This window comes from Theropithecus gelada, chromosome 9 (genome assembly GCF_003255815.1).
Source record: "Theropithecus gelada isolate Dixy chromosome 9, Tgel_1.0, whole genome shotgun sequence".
Lineage (NCBI taxonomy): Eukaryota > Metazoa > Chordata > Mammalia > Primates > Cercopithecidae > Theropithecus > Theropithecus gelada.
Window position 1 is genome coordinate 92410843 of NC_037677.1, and position 15353 is coordinate 92426195.

At 38.4% G+C, this 15353-nt stretch overlaps 1 protein-coding gene across 1 annotated transcript in view; it reads left to right on the forward strand.

Moving 5' to 3' along the window:
* The window catches only part of CC2D2B (coiled-coil and C2 domain containing 2B), a 114528-nt gene that overhangs the window by 66928 nt on the left and 32247 nt on the right, over nucleotides 1-15353 (forward strand). Inside the window, 5 exon segments of the mRNA XM_025397706.1 lie at nucleotides 1689-1781; nucleotides 5153-5244; nucleotides 6301-6471; nucleotides 8865-8985; nucleotides 9723-9832. Coding sequence (XP_025253491.1) covers nucleotides 1689-1781; nucleotides 5153-5244; nucleotides 6301-6471; nucleotides 8865-8985; nucleotides 9723-9832 — 587 coding nt within the window.

Sequence of the window (15353 nt, forward strand, 5' to 3'; positions counted from 1 at the left end):
ATAAATGATAAAGAAGAAGATTAGTTAATTTTTCTTTGAGATGGAGTCTCACTTTGTCACACAGGCTGGAGTGCAGTGGCGTGATCTCGGTTCACTGCAACCTCCACCTCCTGTGTTCAAGTGATTCTCATGCCTTAGCCTCCCTAGTAGCCGAGGCTACAGGTGTGCGCCACGACGCCTGGCAAATTTTTGTATTTTTAGTAGAGACGGGGTTTTGTCATGTTGCCCAGACTGGTCTTGAACTCCTAACTTTAAGTGATCTGCCTGCCTTGGCCTCCCACAGTGTTAGGATTACAGGCGTGAACCACAGTGTCTGGCCAGATTAATAAATTTTATAACATTAAAATTAAAAGCCTACAGATTAGAAAAGTTATTCCCTACATATATAAAATTAAAATATTAATATCCAGAGTATTGTGTTAACTCCTAAAACTTAATACCTTAAAAGTAAATAAAGTGATGTGAGGCCGGGCACGGTGGCTCACGCCTGTAATCCCAACCCTTGGGAAGGCTGAGGTGGGCAGATCACAAGGTCAGGGGTTCGAGACCAGCCTGACCAATATGGTGAAACCCCATCTCTACTAAAGATAGAAAAATTAGCCAGGTGTGGCGGCACACACCTGTAATCCCAGCTACTTGGGAGGCTGAGGCAGGAGAATCACTTGAACCCAGGAGGCGGAGGTTGCAGTGAATTGAGATTATACCACTGCACTCCAGCCTGGGCAACAGAGTAAGACTCCGTCTCAAAAAAAAAAAAAAAAAAAAAAAAAGGTAAATAAAGTGGTATGAAATGGCAATATAATATTTTCTTAAATAAAAGTTGTTACTTGCAAAAGAATTAATTTCAGGATTTCTTATGGATAATTAGAAGGACAAGTAACTTACCTTCAGATAATGGAGCATGCGTTGTTTCATGGCTGAAGATTCTAAAGTATTTACTTCATTATTTTTGTATAGTCTTTAATAATATCTATAATATAAAATCATTTCCAAGTGCTTTGGGGATATATAATACTGAAAATGCATAAATAACAAATGCAAATTTACTTTATTTAGATGAAGCATCCTGACAAATAATCTTATACTGACTATATATGTCATATTAAAATTATTGATTATAGTCAACACACGTTGACTACTTACTATATGCCAGGCCCTTTACATATATTGTTTCAATTAAGTCTCACAAACAATCTTGTGACAGAGGTATTATTATTATTATTGAAGAGGAAACTGGGGTCTGGAGCAGTTAATCAGCTTTTCCAAACCACACCAGTTAGTAAATGCCCAGGCCAACTTGAACCCAGGACTATCTGCTTCCAATGCCCATGCTCTTAACCACTTATTTTGTTTTTAGTGATACAGGGCAAATGCATACATGAAGAATCTTTTCTCAATCCTCTTCACTTTTTAAAAAATCATTTTCTCAGTCACAAATCTTGTTCTTAATCATTACTCTAATTTAAAAGATGAATGGACTTCAATCTAGACCCAAACAGAATATAGTTAGAAACTGGTTTTAGCTCATCCTCAGTGGGAGAATCTAGAAGAAATGTTTTCTTCTCTCAGTCTCAGAGTGTTTCTAGTGTCTTACACATGGACTGAAGTGACTAGTGATATTTATTGCAATGTATCATATGTAAACTCTTCGTTACATTCAAAAGTGAAACTAACAATTCTGTATTTAGGAGTATGAAAGTCAGAAAGAGAAGGAGGTATCCATTTCAGATGTAAATTCTATTACAGCACAAAGGATTAATTCTGCCAATTTGCTGAAAAAGGTAACCACACAGTATCAGAAATATATTTGCATTTGTTTTTGTGAAAACTTGTCTACTAGATCCATGGTATTATAGTCCTTCCAGAGAGTCAAATGGACGAATCCACTCACTCGTCACCTCTTTCAGATCACTGAGGAGTTTTCTGTTCTTTTCAGACCTCTTGATGAGAGTTAGGTTACTTCATTGACAGTGAACTCATTATTAAAGCACATCCCAAACTTTTCTGTTTAAACATAAAGTTTAAAGACTTCCCATCTCTTCTTTGACTCTAAAAGTTCACCTTGAGAGATACCCCATCATTTTGCCAGAACCCCTGTATTTACTGGTGCCTCATGATGTCATGGACCATAGCAATTCAGGAGATGAAGGGATGAAGGAGCTACCAGAGGCACACAGACAGTATTAGAAAAATAGATATGCTTTGAAACAAAGCCAAATAGTGAACGTTTACAAAACACTCTAGCAGAGCCTTAACTAGGTTTGAGTGGAATCCTTCACTGGATTTCATGCCTGATTTCTGTCGACCCCTCATCACGCCACTAGACTTAGTTAGCTTAGTGCAGGGGCGACATCTACAGCTCCTTAGTGCCTAGCATAGTATCTTATACTTAGAAAGTGCTGATAAATGTTTGAGAAATTAATGAATTAAAGGATGGGAGCTGAGGTGGTTTCTACAACTCCTACAAAAGTAGACTCTCGGCCGGGCGCGGTGGCTCAAGCCTGTAATCCCAGCACTTTGGGAGGCCGAGACGGGCGGATCACGAGGTCAGGAGATCGAGACCATCCTGGCTAACATGGTGAAACCCCGTCTCTACTAAAAATACAAAAAACTAGCCGGGCGTGGTGGCGGGCGCCTGTAGTCCCAGCTACTCGGAGGCTGAGGCAGGAGAATGGCGTGAACCTGGGAGGCGGAGCTTGCAGTGAGCCGAGATCGCGCCACTGCACTCCAGCCTGGGTGACACAGCGCGAGACTCCGTCTCAAAAAAAAAAAAAAAAAAAAAAAAGTAGACTCTCACCCACCTACATCTTCTTTGCGGTAGAGCACCAGAGCAGCCTTGCAGGGTAATTTGAAAAGAAGCAGGGAAAGCTACGGAAAGATATAAGAGATACATTCCAGATCCCTCATGGGGACAGGTGAGAGACAACCGTGTATAGCTAGTAGACCCCCAGGCCGGTGTGTTCTAAAGACCTGTTCTTACTACCCTGTGTGTCACCGGCAAGTAACCAAATCACTGAGTCCCACTTTATTTTTTACAAAAACGAACAATATTAATGCTTGCTTTGCTTTACATCCAATGTGAGCAGCAAATGAGATCAAACTGCAAGTATTCCTCTAGTTCGTACACTATGACTGTGAGATGGAATGTGAACTGCTGTAGCTCTCCCAGGCATGAGACAGCCCCCTTTTTCACTGGCAGCTGTGTTTCCCACTCATCCCTGACTCTCTTACTTCTTCTTTACCCTAGCTCGCTCTATTTTTTAAGTTGGGATGTGCTTTAATAGTGAGTTTGTGCTCTTGGGAAATAAAGAAGTGTTCTTGCTTATAAGAAAAGAGAACACATATCCTTCTTATCCTGTTTCTTCTTTTTTATGTAAGGAGAAACCCAGGAGGGAGGGTAGCAGACGGTTAGGAAGGACATAAGAGAGCAAGTATCTGAGAATGCTTGAACTTCATACAGGAATCCCGGAAAGGCACTTTCCAAACATTTTGTATTTAGATTTTAACTCCTTGTGAAGACTTCTTTGCTATCTGAGGACAGTTTAAAACTACAGGTTTGAAAAATAAAATAAAATGAAACTACTGGTTTGGTAGTTTTATGGGATAATTACTATAATCAAAGATACTGGAGAATTTTGCTCCTGGAGGCCTATTAGGGCCATAGGTACCTAAATCCTTCCATGGGAGGAACTCATGCAACTGTGAGTTATGTGCATTACATTTCCTGCTGTGTTACTGGAGTCAGTGATGGCTGAGGCCAGGGTTACAGCAGTACAGAATGAGGTCCCAGTAGTCTCAAATATTACCAGAGAAAACTTTTACTGAAACATTTTCTCTAAAAGGGTAGCACATCTCTTCAATCTGTCCATTTCATTAATTTATTCAACAAATATTTATTGAGCACCTACTATAATTCCTGAGCTCCTTGAGTATACTATAAGTCAGATAATGGGAGACACATTATTAGTATGTTACAGAGTGAAAGGTGCTATGAAAAATAAAGTAGGAAGAGGGAATAGGCGTTCTGGCGGAGGCAGAGGTAGGGGGCGTTGGGGTGAGTAGGGGCACAATTTTAAATAGAAGTAGTCAAAGAATCTGGTAAGAAGGTAACACTTCTGCAAAAGACCTAAACGAGATGAGGAAGATAGCCATGGAAGTTTAGGGAAAGAACATTCTAGGCCGATGGAACCAGCGTAGAAAACTCGGCATAGAAGCACACCTGGCCTGTGAGAGGAACAGCCAGGAGCTCAGCCTGCATCGTGCCAAGGGGGAGTGGGAGAAGAGAGAGAGAGTGGCCAGTGAAGGGGCCACCGAGGTCTTGTTCACCTTCAAGGGAAACAATTTGTTGTCCGTGTGGCAGGATAATTTTTAGGAGTTAGTTATGTTTTTCCCATTCGTCTCTCACCACTTCATTTTCCTACCTGCTTCAAGAAGATAACTAGGGTCTAGGTTACGTTGTCTCCAGAATGATCTTTGACAGGACAGAAAGCAGAAAATTGCCTCCAGACCTGCCTCTGTCTGGTTTCGTATCTGAAAAACTAAAGACAGGGTAAAAGGAGAAAGGGAAGGATTTCCTCAGACTAAAAAGGAGATGTTCAGAGTCCTTGGAGGAACTAAGGTCTGTGGGTTCTCCAAGTAGGAAGAGCTCAAGGAGATGGCTTCCTTCACGCACTGACTTTCTTGCCAGAATGAGGTCTTGAAGTCAGAATAGGATTGACTTGAAGGAAGTACAGAAATGGGATCACATTTCCTTGTGTTTGTAGATCAAGACTCACATCCATTACTAGTGGCTATTGTAGAAGTGGATTCACAGGGCAATCATCTCCTTTGGTGAAAACTAGTTCTGGCCACATACACTGTGAGTTAGAGGAAAAAAATAACAGAGCAAAGAGTTTAGGATGAGATGAACTGGATGTAGAAGGACAAAAAAAAGTGGAAAGAAATAAACTACCTTTGGCGTGACAGTGTGAAAGTTGGAAATGACTTTAATAATGGCAGCAAACAGAATAGTATTTTCACTTGTCTAATCCCCCACTCCATTCATTGCTTGCAAAAATTAGGAGTAAAATATAGTGGCACCAGTAGCATTGTAAATACTTAACCTTAAAATATAAACAATACATTTATTTATTAAATTCTAAAATTTTTTTAGGTGAGAAGGTTGATAATGAAGAGAATTGTTAAAATTAGCAAATGTAACTTGTCAGATATTGTGACTGATTATGAAGAAATTGTATCTACAAGGTAATTGCTAAAGACTATTAAGTATGAAATATAAACCTTTAAGATAATCTCTTTAAAATCCTCTAAGTTCTCTATTTCTATTTTAATTAAGCCATATGTCAGAAGATGCAGTTTCAGATCATAACGTGAAATACAATGACTTAAAATATTTGGTCAATTTAAAGTTGCATTTTGGGATATCTACATGATATATTTTCAATTATATAGTATTTGGGGGCAGTTTTTTTGCCCTCTCCTTAGACAGGTTTTAGGGCAAGAAAGAAAAATTCAAGAAACACGTTTGTCCCAAATTAGTTTTGCCCTAAGATTTCCTGTCCTGAGACTGCTAAGGGAAAAGATGTTGCTGCTAGCACCATGCTAAGCCTGTAATCTCCCCCTTGCAAAACAGAAAATCCTCAGCTGTACAAAGGTGCTGAGATCCACAGGCAGCAGCTGGGAGAGCGTTTGGTGAAGTCACTCAATTCTCATACTGTTCTATCTGTGAACTAAGGGTAGGAACAGGGCTGTCTCTGGGAAAACTCCTTGGAGGACACATGCAGACTCAGAATGATCAATAAGGTTTTAACTCATTTAGGATGCTGAACTCTATTGTGTTTTACTTTTCAGTCCTTGAGGGAAAAATGAGTGTGAACATAAAACTATAATTCTATGGATTTGTGTTGCCCAGGTTGGCGGCATATACAACTAATTCTAGTTTCAGAGCCATGTAGAAAATGTTAATATTCGGGCACGTTCAAGAGAATGATTCCTGAACAATGAATAATCTTCCAAAAGATCATCATGTTTCATGGCTTTACCTCTCAATGTCCATGTCTCTGTTTGGACCATGTACCCAAAGGGCAAGGAGCAATCACGGTCTCTCTCAACATGAGGGAACATAGCATCTCTTCCTTCCTATGCTAAGAAAAAGATTTCTCCTTGAGTTTAAGACAATTCGGTCTCCCCTCCATAATGCAGAGAATATGGTTCAGAATAATGGTCTCATTTCAATTACTCAAAAGACTGATATCTTTAAAACCAAGAAAACAAACGTAATGATCAATTTTTACTCTTTAGCCAATTGACAGATGCAGTTTGTCAGTTTGTTGAACCACGGAGAAAGTTAAAACCTCAGAGGAAAGAAAGGAAAAAGGTCAGAGCGCAGACGATCTCTGATGGAGATATTAAGATTCTTGTCCGAATAGTGAGGGCCTATAATATTCCCACCAGAAAAACAACAATTAATAGGTAAGGCAATATGCCCAATTTTTAGAGTTGCAAAAGGTCTACCTTAAATATGATAATTCTCCATGCTGTTCTATTTGTAAACCTTCGCACTTTGTTAATGCTCCATATACATAAAATGAATGAAAATTGAAATCTGCATTTGCATAGTCAAACCTACTGTCAGTGCCATGTATTAAGAGTTTTCTGAGGTTCAAGATTCCCAGAGTAACTTTAACATGTATATTTTGAGGGTATGGGCTGCATTCTCACCTTCTTATACTGTATCAAGTAAATGCCTTTGTCTCTATTCCCTGTTGTGAAAATTCTGAAGCTTCTGCTGCCAACTGCCCTATTCCATGCCACTGACTCTCTCAGTACTGGAAGCAGAAAGCTGGAGAAAATGAGTGGGACACTAATTTTGTTTTGGGAAATGCCCCAGGAAAGCTGTGAAGCAAATGTAGAATGGTGTGTAAAATCAGAATTGCTACAGTTACACCCTGCTGTGTTTTAGACCTGCTATTTTTAGGTAACATCTACAAATTGTATGTGCCCCAGTGGGTTTTATTTGTGTTTTGGGGGCAGAGGATACATGGGGCCAGAGTGGACATCACCAGTGGATGGGCAAAGTACAGCATTATGAATATTAAGTGCCCACATGTATTTAGTGTATCCTGGATATTTAGTGTCTCATATATTTAGTGTCAGTATGATTTATATATTACTAATATTTAGTACCCAAATGCCTTAAGAATGTTAGGCATTCCCCTCTGTCTGTGTTCAATACATGTGCCCTGCTTGCTTACATTTATGCCTACCACAACTCATGAATTCTTCCTATGAAAAACAAACGTTTTGCTTACTGGCTACTAATCTATAGTTAACATCTCTTAAAGGTTTTGCCACTGTCTTACAAATTACAGTCTTGTTCATCTAAAAGAATTAAATATGCTCAAAACAAATGCATATTTCAAAAGCTGTTTTGTGAAATAAAGACATATAAAATCCCCACCATTTTCTATAACATCCTGCTGTTAAAAAAAAAAAGAATATTGTAACACCAAAAAAGTAGGAGGGATATATTCTTAAAGTATAACTTGTAATATATATATATATATAGTGTGTGTGTATATATATACATAGTATGGTCTAGCCCTGTGGGGCTTAGTGGGTGTTCTCCCCATGTGCGGAGATGAAAGATCATAAGAAACAAAGACACAAGACAAAGAGATGAAGAGAAAACAGCTGGGCCGGGGGGACCACTACCACCAAGACGCGGAGACTGGTAGTGGCCTCGAATGGCTGGGCGCACTGATATTTATTACATACAAGACAAGGGGGCAGGGTAAGGAGGGTGAGTCGTCCAAGTGATTGATAAGGTCAAGAAAGTCACGTGATCATGGGACAGGGGGCCCTTCCCTTTTAGGTAGCCAAAGCAGAGACAGAAGGCAGCATACATCAGCATTTTCTTCTATGGCACTTGTAAGAAAGATCAAAGACTTTAAGACTTTCACTATTTCTTCTACCACTATCTTCTAAGAACTTCAAAGAGGAACTAGGAGTGAGGGAGGAGCATGAAAGTGGACAAGGAGCTTGACCATTGAAGCACAGCACCACAGGGAGGGGTTTAGGCCTCCAGATGACTGCGGGCAGGCCTTCATAATATCCAGCCTCCCACAAGAAGCTGGTGGAGCAGAGTGTTCCCTGACTCCTCCAAGGAAACGAGGCTCCCTTTCGTGATCTGCTAAGTAACGGGTGCCTTCCCAGGCACTGGTGTTGCCACTTGATCAAGGAGCCCTCAAGCAGCCCTTATGTGGGCGTGACAGAGGGCTCACCTCTTGCATTCTAGGTCACTTCTCACAATGTCCCTTCAGCACCTGACCCTATACCCGCTGGTTATTCCTTGGTTATGTTAGTAATACTACAAAGAGTAATATTAAAAGCTAATGATTAATAACGTTTATACTAATGACTGATAATGTCCATGATCATCTCTACATCTAATTTGTATTGTAACTATTCTTATTCTAACTATTTTCTCTATTACACTGCAACAGTTTGTGCCTTCAGTCTCTTGCCTTGGCACCTGGGTAATCTTCCACCCACAATATATATTTTAATTGACATCCATCATGAATAACTTGCCCTTTCTTCCCCTTTTACTGAATACCTGTGAATATTTTATCATAGACCAGATCTAATCCATAGTTCAGTATTTAGGAGTTGCGCTTCCAGAGTAGTAATTATCAAATGTTTAGCTGTAACCACACATGATATGACAATTCAAAGCAAACTCAGTAAGAACCATAGATACTAACTTATATATCTTCATAAGCACAGGAAAAACCCACCCACTCCTACCAAAACTAATATTAAAACTAATTAAGGTGTATGTCTCTATATTGTTTTTCCTGAAGAGCCTTGGATATGCCTACTTGTTCAAAATCATCTATATCTTGCCTCAGACATAAAGAAACAATCAAATCAGTAGCCTCAGATGAGATCTTACATGAGATAAGTATTTAACACTTCTATAAAGTACAATATTGATTATGTTATTTTGAATTACAATTGACTCTTAATTCATCTCTCCATCTATATTTTCTTTGGCTTCCAGTTTATTTTCCATGACACAGTAAAGGTGGCATTTATAAAATGTAATTCTAACCATTTCATTCCCTGCTCTCAGAGTCTGTGTGATAAGGTATAAGCTCCTTAAAATGGCTACAAAATCTTCAGGCATCAGGCCCACGCCTACAATCAGCCTCATCTCTCTCTCTCCTGCATATCATGCTACTCCTTGTTCCACGAGGGCCCTACTAGTTGTTTCCTTTGCCTGGAATGGCCTCGACACATATCCATGTTATTGTCCAAATGAACTACGATTTAAAGTTTCAAAGCACACGCTCAAACAATGATACTCTCCTTATTGTCACCCCCCAAAAGTTAATAATTCCTTTTCCTGAATAATTTTCATACCTTAAAGATATTTTTCTAATTTCTCACATTTCATTGCACTTGTTTGTTTACCCGTATGTTTTCCCCTGATAGACTTTAAAATCCCTAAGAGAAAGTTCTGTTTATCTTTAGATCCTAGAAAAGTACCTGATATAGAATAGACACAATAGATGTTTATTCAATAGATAAATAAATAATGGTCGTTTGAAAAACTAGAAAAATTAAGCCATGTTTTGCCAAGTAATTTCCTAGGCCTCTATCTTTATTGACTATATACAGTATTTCAAAATCTAGTCAATGTTTATTATGTGTTTCAGGATACTGTAAATCCATTCGTGGAAGTTTCTTTCCAGCACACTGTATACCAAACCAATACAGCAAGTGGATCTCATCCATGCTGGAATGAGGAAATTAAAGTAGATTTTATGTAAGTTGGAGTTCATTTTTCCATAGCTCCTAAAAAAAGAGCAATAACAAAATTATTTTCTTGAGCCACTTATTGAAAATAATTATTGAAATAGGCTTTATTTAAGCTTTTAAATTATGAAATATTTGATGCACATAAACTAATGTATATTGTATAGCATAATATATAATCTATATGTATATATAAACATAAGTTCTAAAGAAAAGTAAATGAATACCTATTTATTTACCATCCAGCTTAAAAAAATATAATATTACCAACACCTTAGAAGGCCCTTTGTGCCATTACCTCATGGCATCTTCTTTCTTTCTCCCCAGAGGTAATAACCATGAATTTGTGTTTATCATTCTTTCTCTCCTGTACGATTTTACTTCATAGGTATTCATCCCTAAGTATGTATTATTTACTTATGTATGTTTTCAACTTTATATAAATTGAGTTATATTTGTGTATTCTTCTGTAATCTTGTTTCTTTAATCTTAATTATTTTGAAAGATTCATCCATATTCATGCTTGTAGCTGTTTGCTGTGGTCTAAATGTGCTCCCCAAAATTCATGTGTTGAAAACTTAACTCCCAATGTTGGGAAGTGAGGCCTAATGGGAGGTGTCTTAGGCCATGAGAACTCCACCCTTATGAATAATGGCATTATTTAAAGGGCTTGCAGTGTAGGTTCACTTTCTTCTACTCTTCTGCCATGTAAGGACACAGCATTTGTCCCCTTTTTCCCTTCCACCTTCCACTATGTGAAGACACAGCAAGAAGGCCCTCACCAGACACCAGATGCTGACATCTTGATTTTGAACTTTGCAGCCTCCATAATTGTAGGAAATAAATTTCTGTTCTTTATAAATGACCTAGTCTCAGATACTCTGTTATGGCAGCACAAAATGAACTAAGACATTGTTATTTATTTATTTTTACTTCTATATTGTATTCTGTTGTATAAAAATGCCATAATTTATTTATACTTTCTTCTGTTGATGAACATTTGTCTTTTTGCTAGTTTTCGCCATTGCAAGCAATATTGCTTTGGACATTCTTGTACTTGTCTTCTGGAGCACATGTGCAAGAGTTTCTTTTTAAGATAGTGGCTCTCAGACCTTTTTAATGTATTCAAATCATCTAGACAGCTTTTTTTTTTTTTAAATTAGGACAGGATCTCACTCTGTTGCTCAGGCTGAAGTGCAGTAGTATAATCATAGCTCACTGACTCAAACTCCTGGACTTAAGTGATTCTCCTGCCTCAGCCTCCCAAGTAGTGGAGACTACAGAAATGTACCATCACACCCAGCTAATTTTTAAAAAATTTTTATTTTTGTAGCACTAGGGTCTCACTATGTTGCCCAGGCTGGTGTCAAACTCCTGGACTCAAGTGATCCCTCTGCCTGGCCTCCCAAAGTGCTGGGATTACAGGCATGAGCCACCACACTTGGCCTGCTTCTTAAAACACAGATTGGTAAGCCCACTTCTCTAGTTTCTAATTCAGTAGGTCTGGGGTAGGGTCTGATAATTCCATCTTTAGCAAGTTCCCAGGTGGTTCTAATGCTACTAGTCAGGTGACACTTTGAGAATCTGTTTTCTAGGATATGTGTTCAAAAGTGGAATTGCTAGGTTGTAGCTGAAGTCAGCTTCAACTTTACTAGACAATGCCAAACTCTTTTCTAAAGTGATTATATCAATATACACTCCCAACAGCAGTATATACAATTTCCTTTTGTGCCATGTCTTCAATAATATTTTGTATTTTAAAAATTATTTTTCTCAATATGGTGGATCTAAAATTATATTCTCATTGTGTTTTAATTTATAATTTCTTCTTTTTAAAGAGTCAGGGTTTTTTTTTTCTTTTTTTTTTTTTTTTTAATTAAGAGACTTTATTTTTAGAGCAATTTTAGGCTCACAAGAAAATTGGGTGGGAAGTACAGAGTTAACCCCTTCACCACAGCACATTCACAGCCTCCCTCAGCATCAACATCTGCGTTGTGTGATATTTGTTATAATCAATGAGCCAACATTGATACATCATTATCAACCATAGTCCATAGTTAACATTAGGGTTCACTCTTGGTGTTGTACATTCTATAGGTTTTGACAAATGTACAGTGACATGTATCTACCATTATAGTATCACACAGAATGGTTTCACTCCCCTAAACATCCTGTGTGCTCTGTCTGTTCATCCCTCCCTCCCCCTGGAACCTTGCCAACCACTGATCTTTTTACTACCTTCACAGTTTTGCCCTTTAAAGAATGTCATTGTGTACATCAAGGTTCTCCAGAGAAACAGAAGCAATAGGATGTAGACAGAGAGAGAGAGAGAGCGAGCGAGAGATTTATTTTAATTGGCTCACATGATTGTGGAGACTGGCAAGCCCACAATCTGCAGGGTAGGATGGCAAGCTGGAGACTCGGGAAAGAGTTACAGTTTAAGTCTGAAGGAAATCTGCTGGCAGAATTCCCTTTTCCACAGGGGAGACCAGTCTTTTGTCTATTAAGGCTTTCAACTGATTGGCTAAGGTCCACCCTTATCATGGAGGATGATCTGCTTTACTCAAAGTCGACTGGCTTACACTATACCTAAAAAATACCTTCAGAGGCCAGGCGCGGTAGTTCACGTCTGTAATCCCAGCACTTTGCGAGGCTGAGGCGGGCAGATCACTTGAGGTCAGGAGTTCAAAACCAGCCTGGCCAACAGGGTGAAACCCCGTTTCTACTAAAAATACAAAAATTATCTAGCTGTGCTGGTGGGCGCCTGTAATCCCAGCTAGTTGGGAGGCTGAGGCAGGAGAATCACTTGAACTCGGGAGGCAGAGGTTGCAGTGAGCAGAGATCACGCCACTGCACTCCAGCCTGGGCGACAGAGGGAGACTCTGTCTCAAAAACAAAAAAACAAAACAAAAATCTTCAGATAAACATCTAGAATAATGTTTGACCAAATATATAGAAACTGTGGCCTAGCCCAGTTGACACATAGAATTAGCCATCGTAGTCATATAGTTGAAATCATGCAGTATGGAGCCATTTCAGATTGGCTTTCTTCCATGAAAAACATGCCTGTAAGTTTTCTCCATGTCTTTTTATAGCTTGATTGCTTACTTCTTTTTACTCCTGCATAATATTCTATTGTATGGATGTATCACAGTTTACTTATTTATCTACATTGAGCTTCTTTTCATAGGTTCATTGGCCATTGGTATTTTCTTTTCAGTGAAATGCCCTTTCATTACTTTTGTCTATTTTTCTTTTTTTTTTCTTTTTGGAAATTATTTTATTTCTTCCATGATGATTTAGAGGGACTATCTTCAAATTAGTACAAATATTTCATAAATAATATCTAGCTGTTTTCTAACCAATTGAGTAATTTGTTGCACAATAAGCCATGTCACGTCTAAGCAAGAAATACATTAAGTTTGACTAGTAAAGACATTACATGAATTAGGATACAATTAAAATTTGCTTTAGATATTTATTTGAGGGAGAGGACACCACACTTCTACTCAATGAAGAGAAACATTTTTACAGTCCAGAGGTCTTTTATTATCATTTTTTTTAACACCAATTATGCCATGACTTCATAGGGAATAGGTTCCCCCGGCAGCTCAGCCTCCTTCCCATTGGTTCTCACAAAGGGTGCTTCTCTGAGTGGAGCAGGCTGGTGCTTCAGTTGAACCCAGGTACCTTTCTCTCTGGCTTCTTTTTCTGATCATTTTCCTTCACATGTTTCAGGAAGCTGTCTCCACTATTAGAGTGCTTATGTGCTCAATACACACATTAATTCTCTTGGCAAGAATCTTGCCCTTCTTTGTTTACAACAATGCCAATAGCATTACAGATTCTTCCAGTTTTGCCGTGGTAACACTTGTGGGCATTCCTTTTTGAACAGTACCCATTCCTTTGATGTCTACAATATCACCTTTCTTATAGATTCGCATATACATGGCCAAAGGAACAACTCCATGTTTTCTAAAAGGCCTAGAGAACAAACATCGGGTACCTTTCCTCTTTTCCTTTGTGTTCGTCATTTTGGCGAACTATGGAAGATGGCTGCTCTAGCCGAAAGGATACTTTTCTCTATTTTTCTATTGTTTTGTATTTATTTATTTATTTATTTAGTTAGTTAGTTAGTTAGTTAGTTATTTTTGAGACGGAATCTTGCTCTGTTGCCCAGGCTGGAGTGCAGTGGCGTGATCTCGGCTCACTGCAAGCTCCGCCTCCCGGTTCACGCCATTCTCCTGCCTCAGCCTCCCGTGTAGCTGGGAGTACTGGCGCCCGCCACCTCGCCCTGCTAAATTTTTTTGCATTTTTAGTAGAGACAGGGTTTCACCGTGTTAGCCAGGATGGTCTCGATCTCCTGACCTCGTGATCCGCCCGCCTTGGCCTCCCAAAGTGCTGGGATTACAGGTGTAAGTCACCGTGCCTGGCCTGTCTTTATTTTTTTTTTTGAAGCAGTTCTTATATATTACTGATACCAGCCCTTTGTCAGTTATATGTGTTAAAACTATCTTTCCCTAATGACTTGACTTTTCATTTTCTTTATGATGTATTTTGATGAAAAGAAGTTTTAAATTGTGCCAGTCCTTTCCTTTATGGTATGTCCTTTTAAAAAATCTTTAATAAATAGTGGTCCTCCTTTACTTTCCTTACTTTAGAACATATGTCAACTTGCATTAAAATTTTAGACCATTGCATTTTCTGAAGAATTAGTGAGGATATCTTTTTGAATAATATTCCTGTATATAAAAGTATTTTTAATTAAAATAGTTAATAAATCAGATTTTTAAATCCAAAAAGAAATATACACCTATGTTCCTGCTTGCTACCAAGAAGGAACAAAACAGATATAGACTAGAATAATCCTTTATGCAGTGTTTAGGGACACACACATACACACACTCGTGACCCAGTAAAATGAATCTAATTCCATTGCCACTTCCTTTAGTATTGCTATGCTTTACTGCTGGGTATAAATTTCTTTCATGAGCAGGTATGTGTAGCTATTAAACATCTAAACATTTTTTCAATTAATATGTTTCTTTTTATTTTGAAAGGTGGGAAAATTGACTTCTTATTCATACACGTAGAGCAGGATTGTCTTATGGATTAGCCATCATTTTATATTATTTTTCTATAACTTATTTTCTATAATTTCCTATGAATATTTTATATTTCATGTTAGTTCATAGTTTATATGATTTTATAGGATTTCTATGCTTTGTCCGATGCCTATGTTAACATATATCCCTCACTAACAAAGGCTAAAGGAACTCTGAAGAACTGACATAATCACTTGCATATATGTGATGACATCTTGGAGGCTATGTAAACATTCACATCCCAGCCACCCCTTCTGAAAGTGAAAGGCTTCAAATCCTAAACAGGATTTGCAAAGAAAGGGAGACCCTGTTTGTGCCATTATTTCAACTTAGGGGTAGGGGAACTATAACGAAAAACACCTTAGAATTTTGTTAGCTTAGATGCTATGGAACTTCTGCTATTAGCAGAAATCAAATTCATTCTTC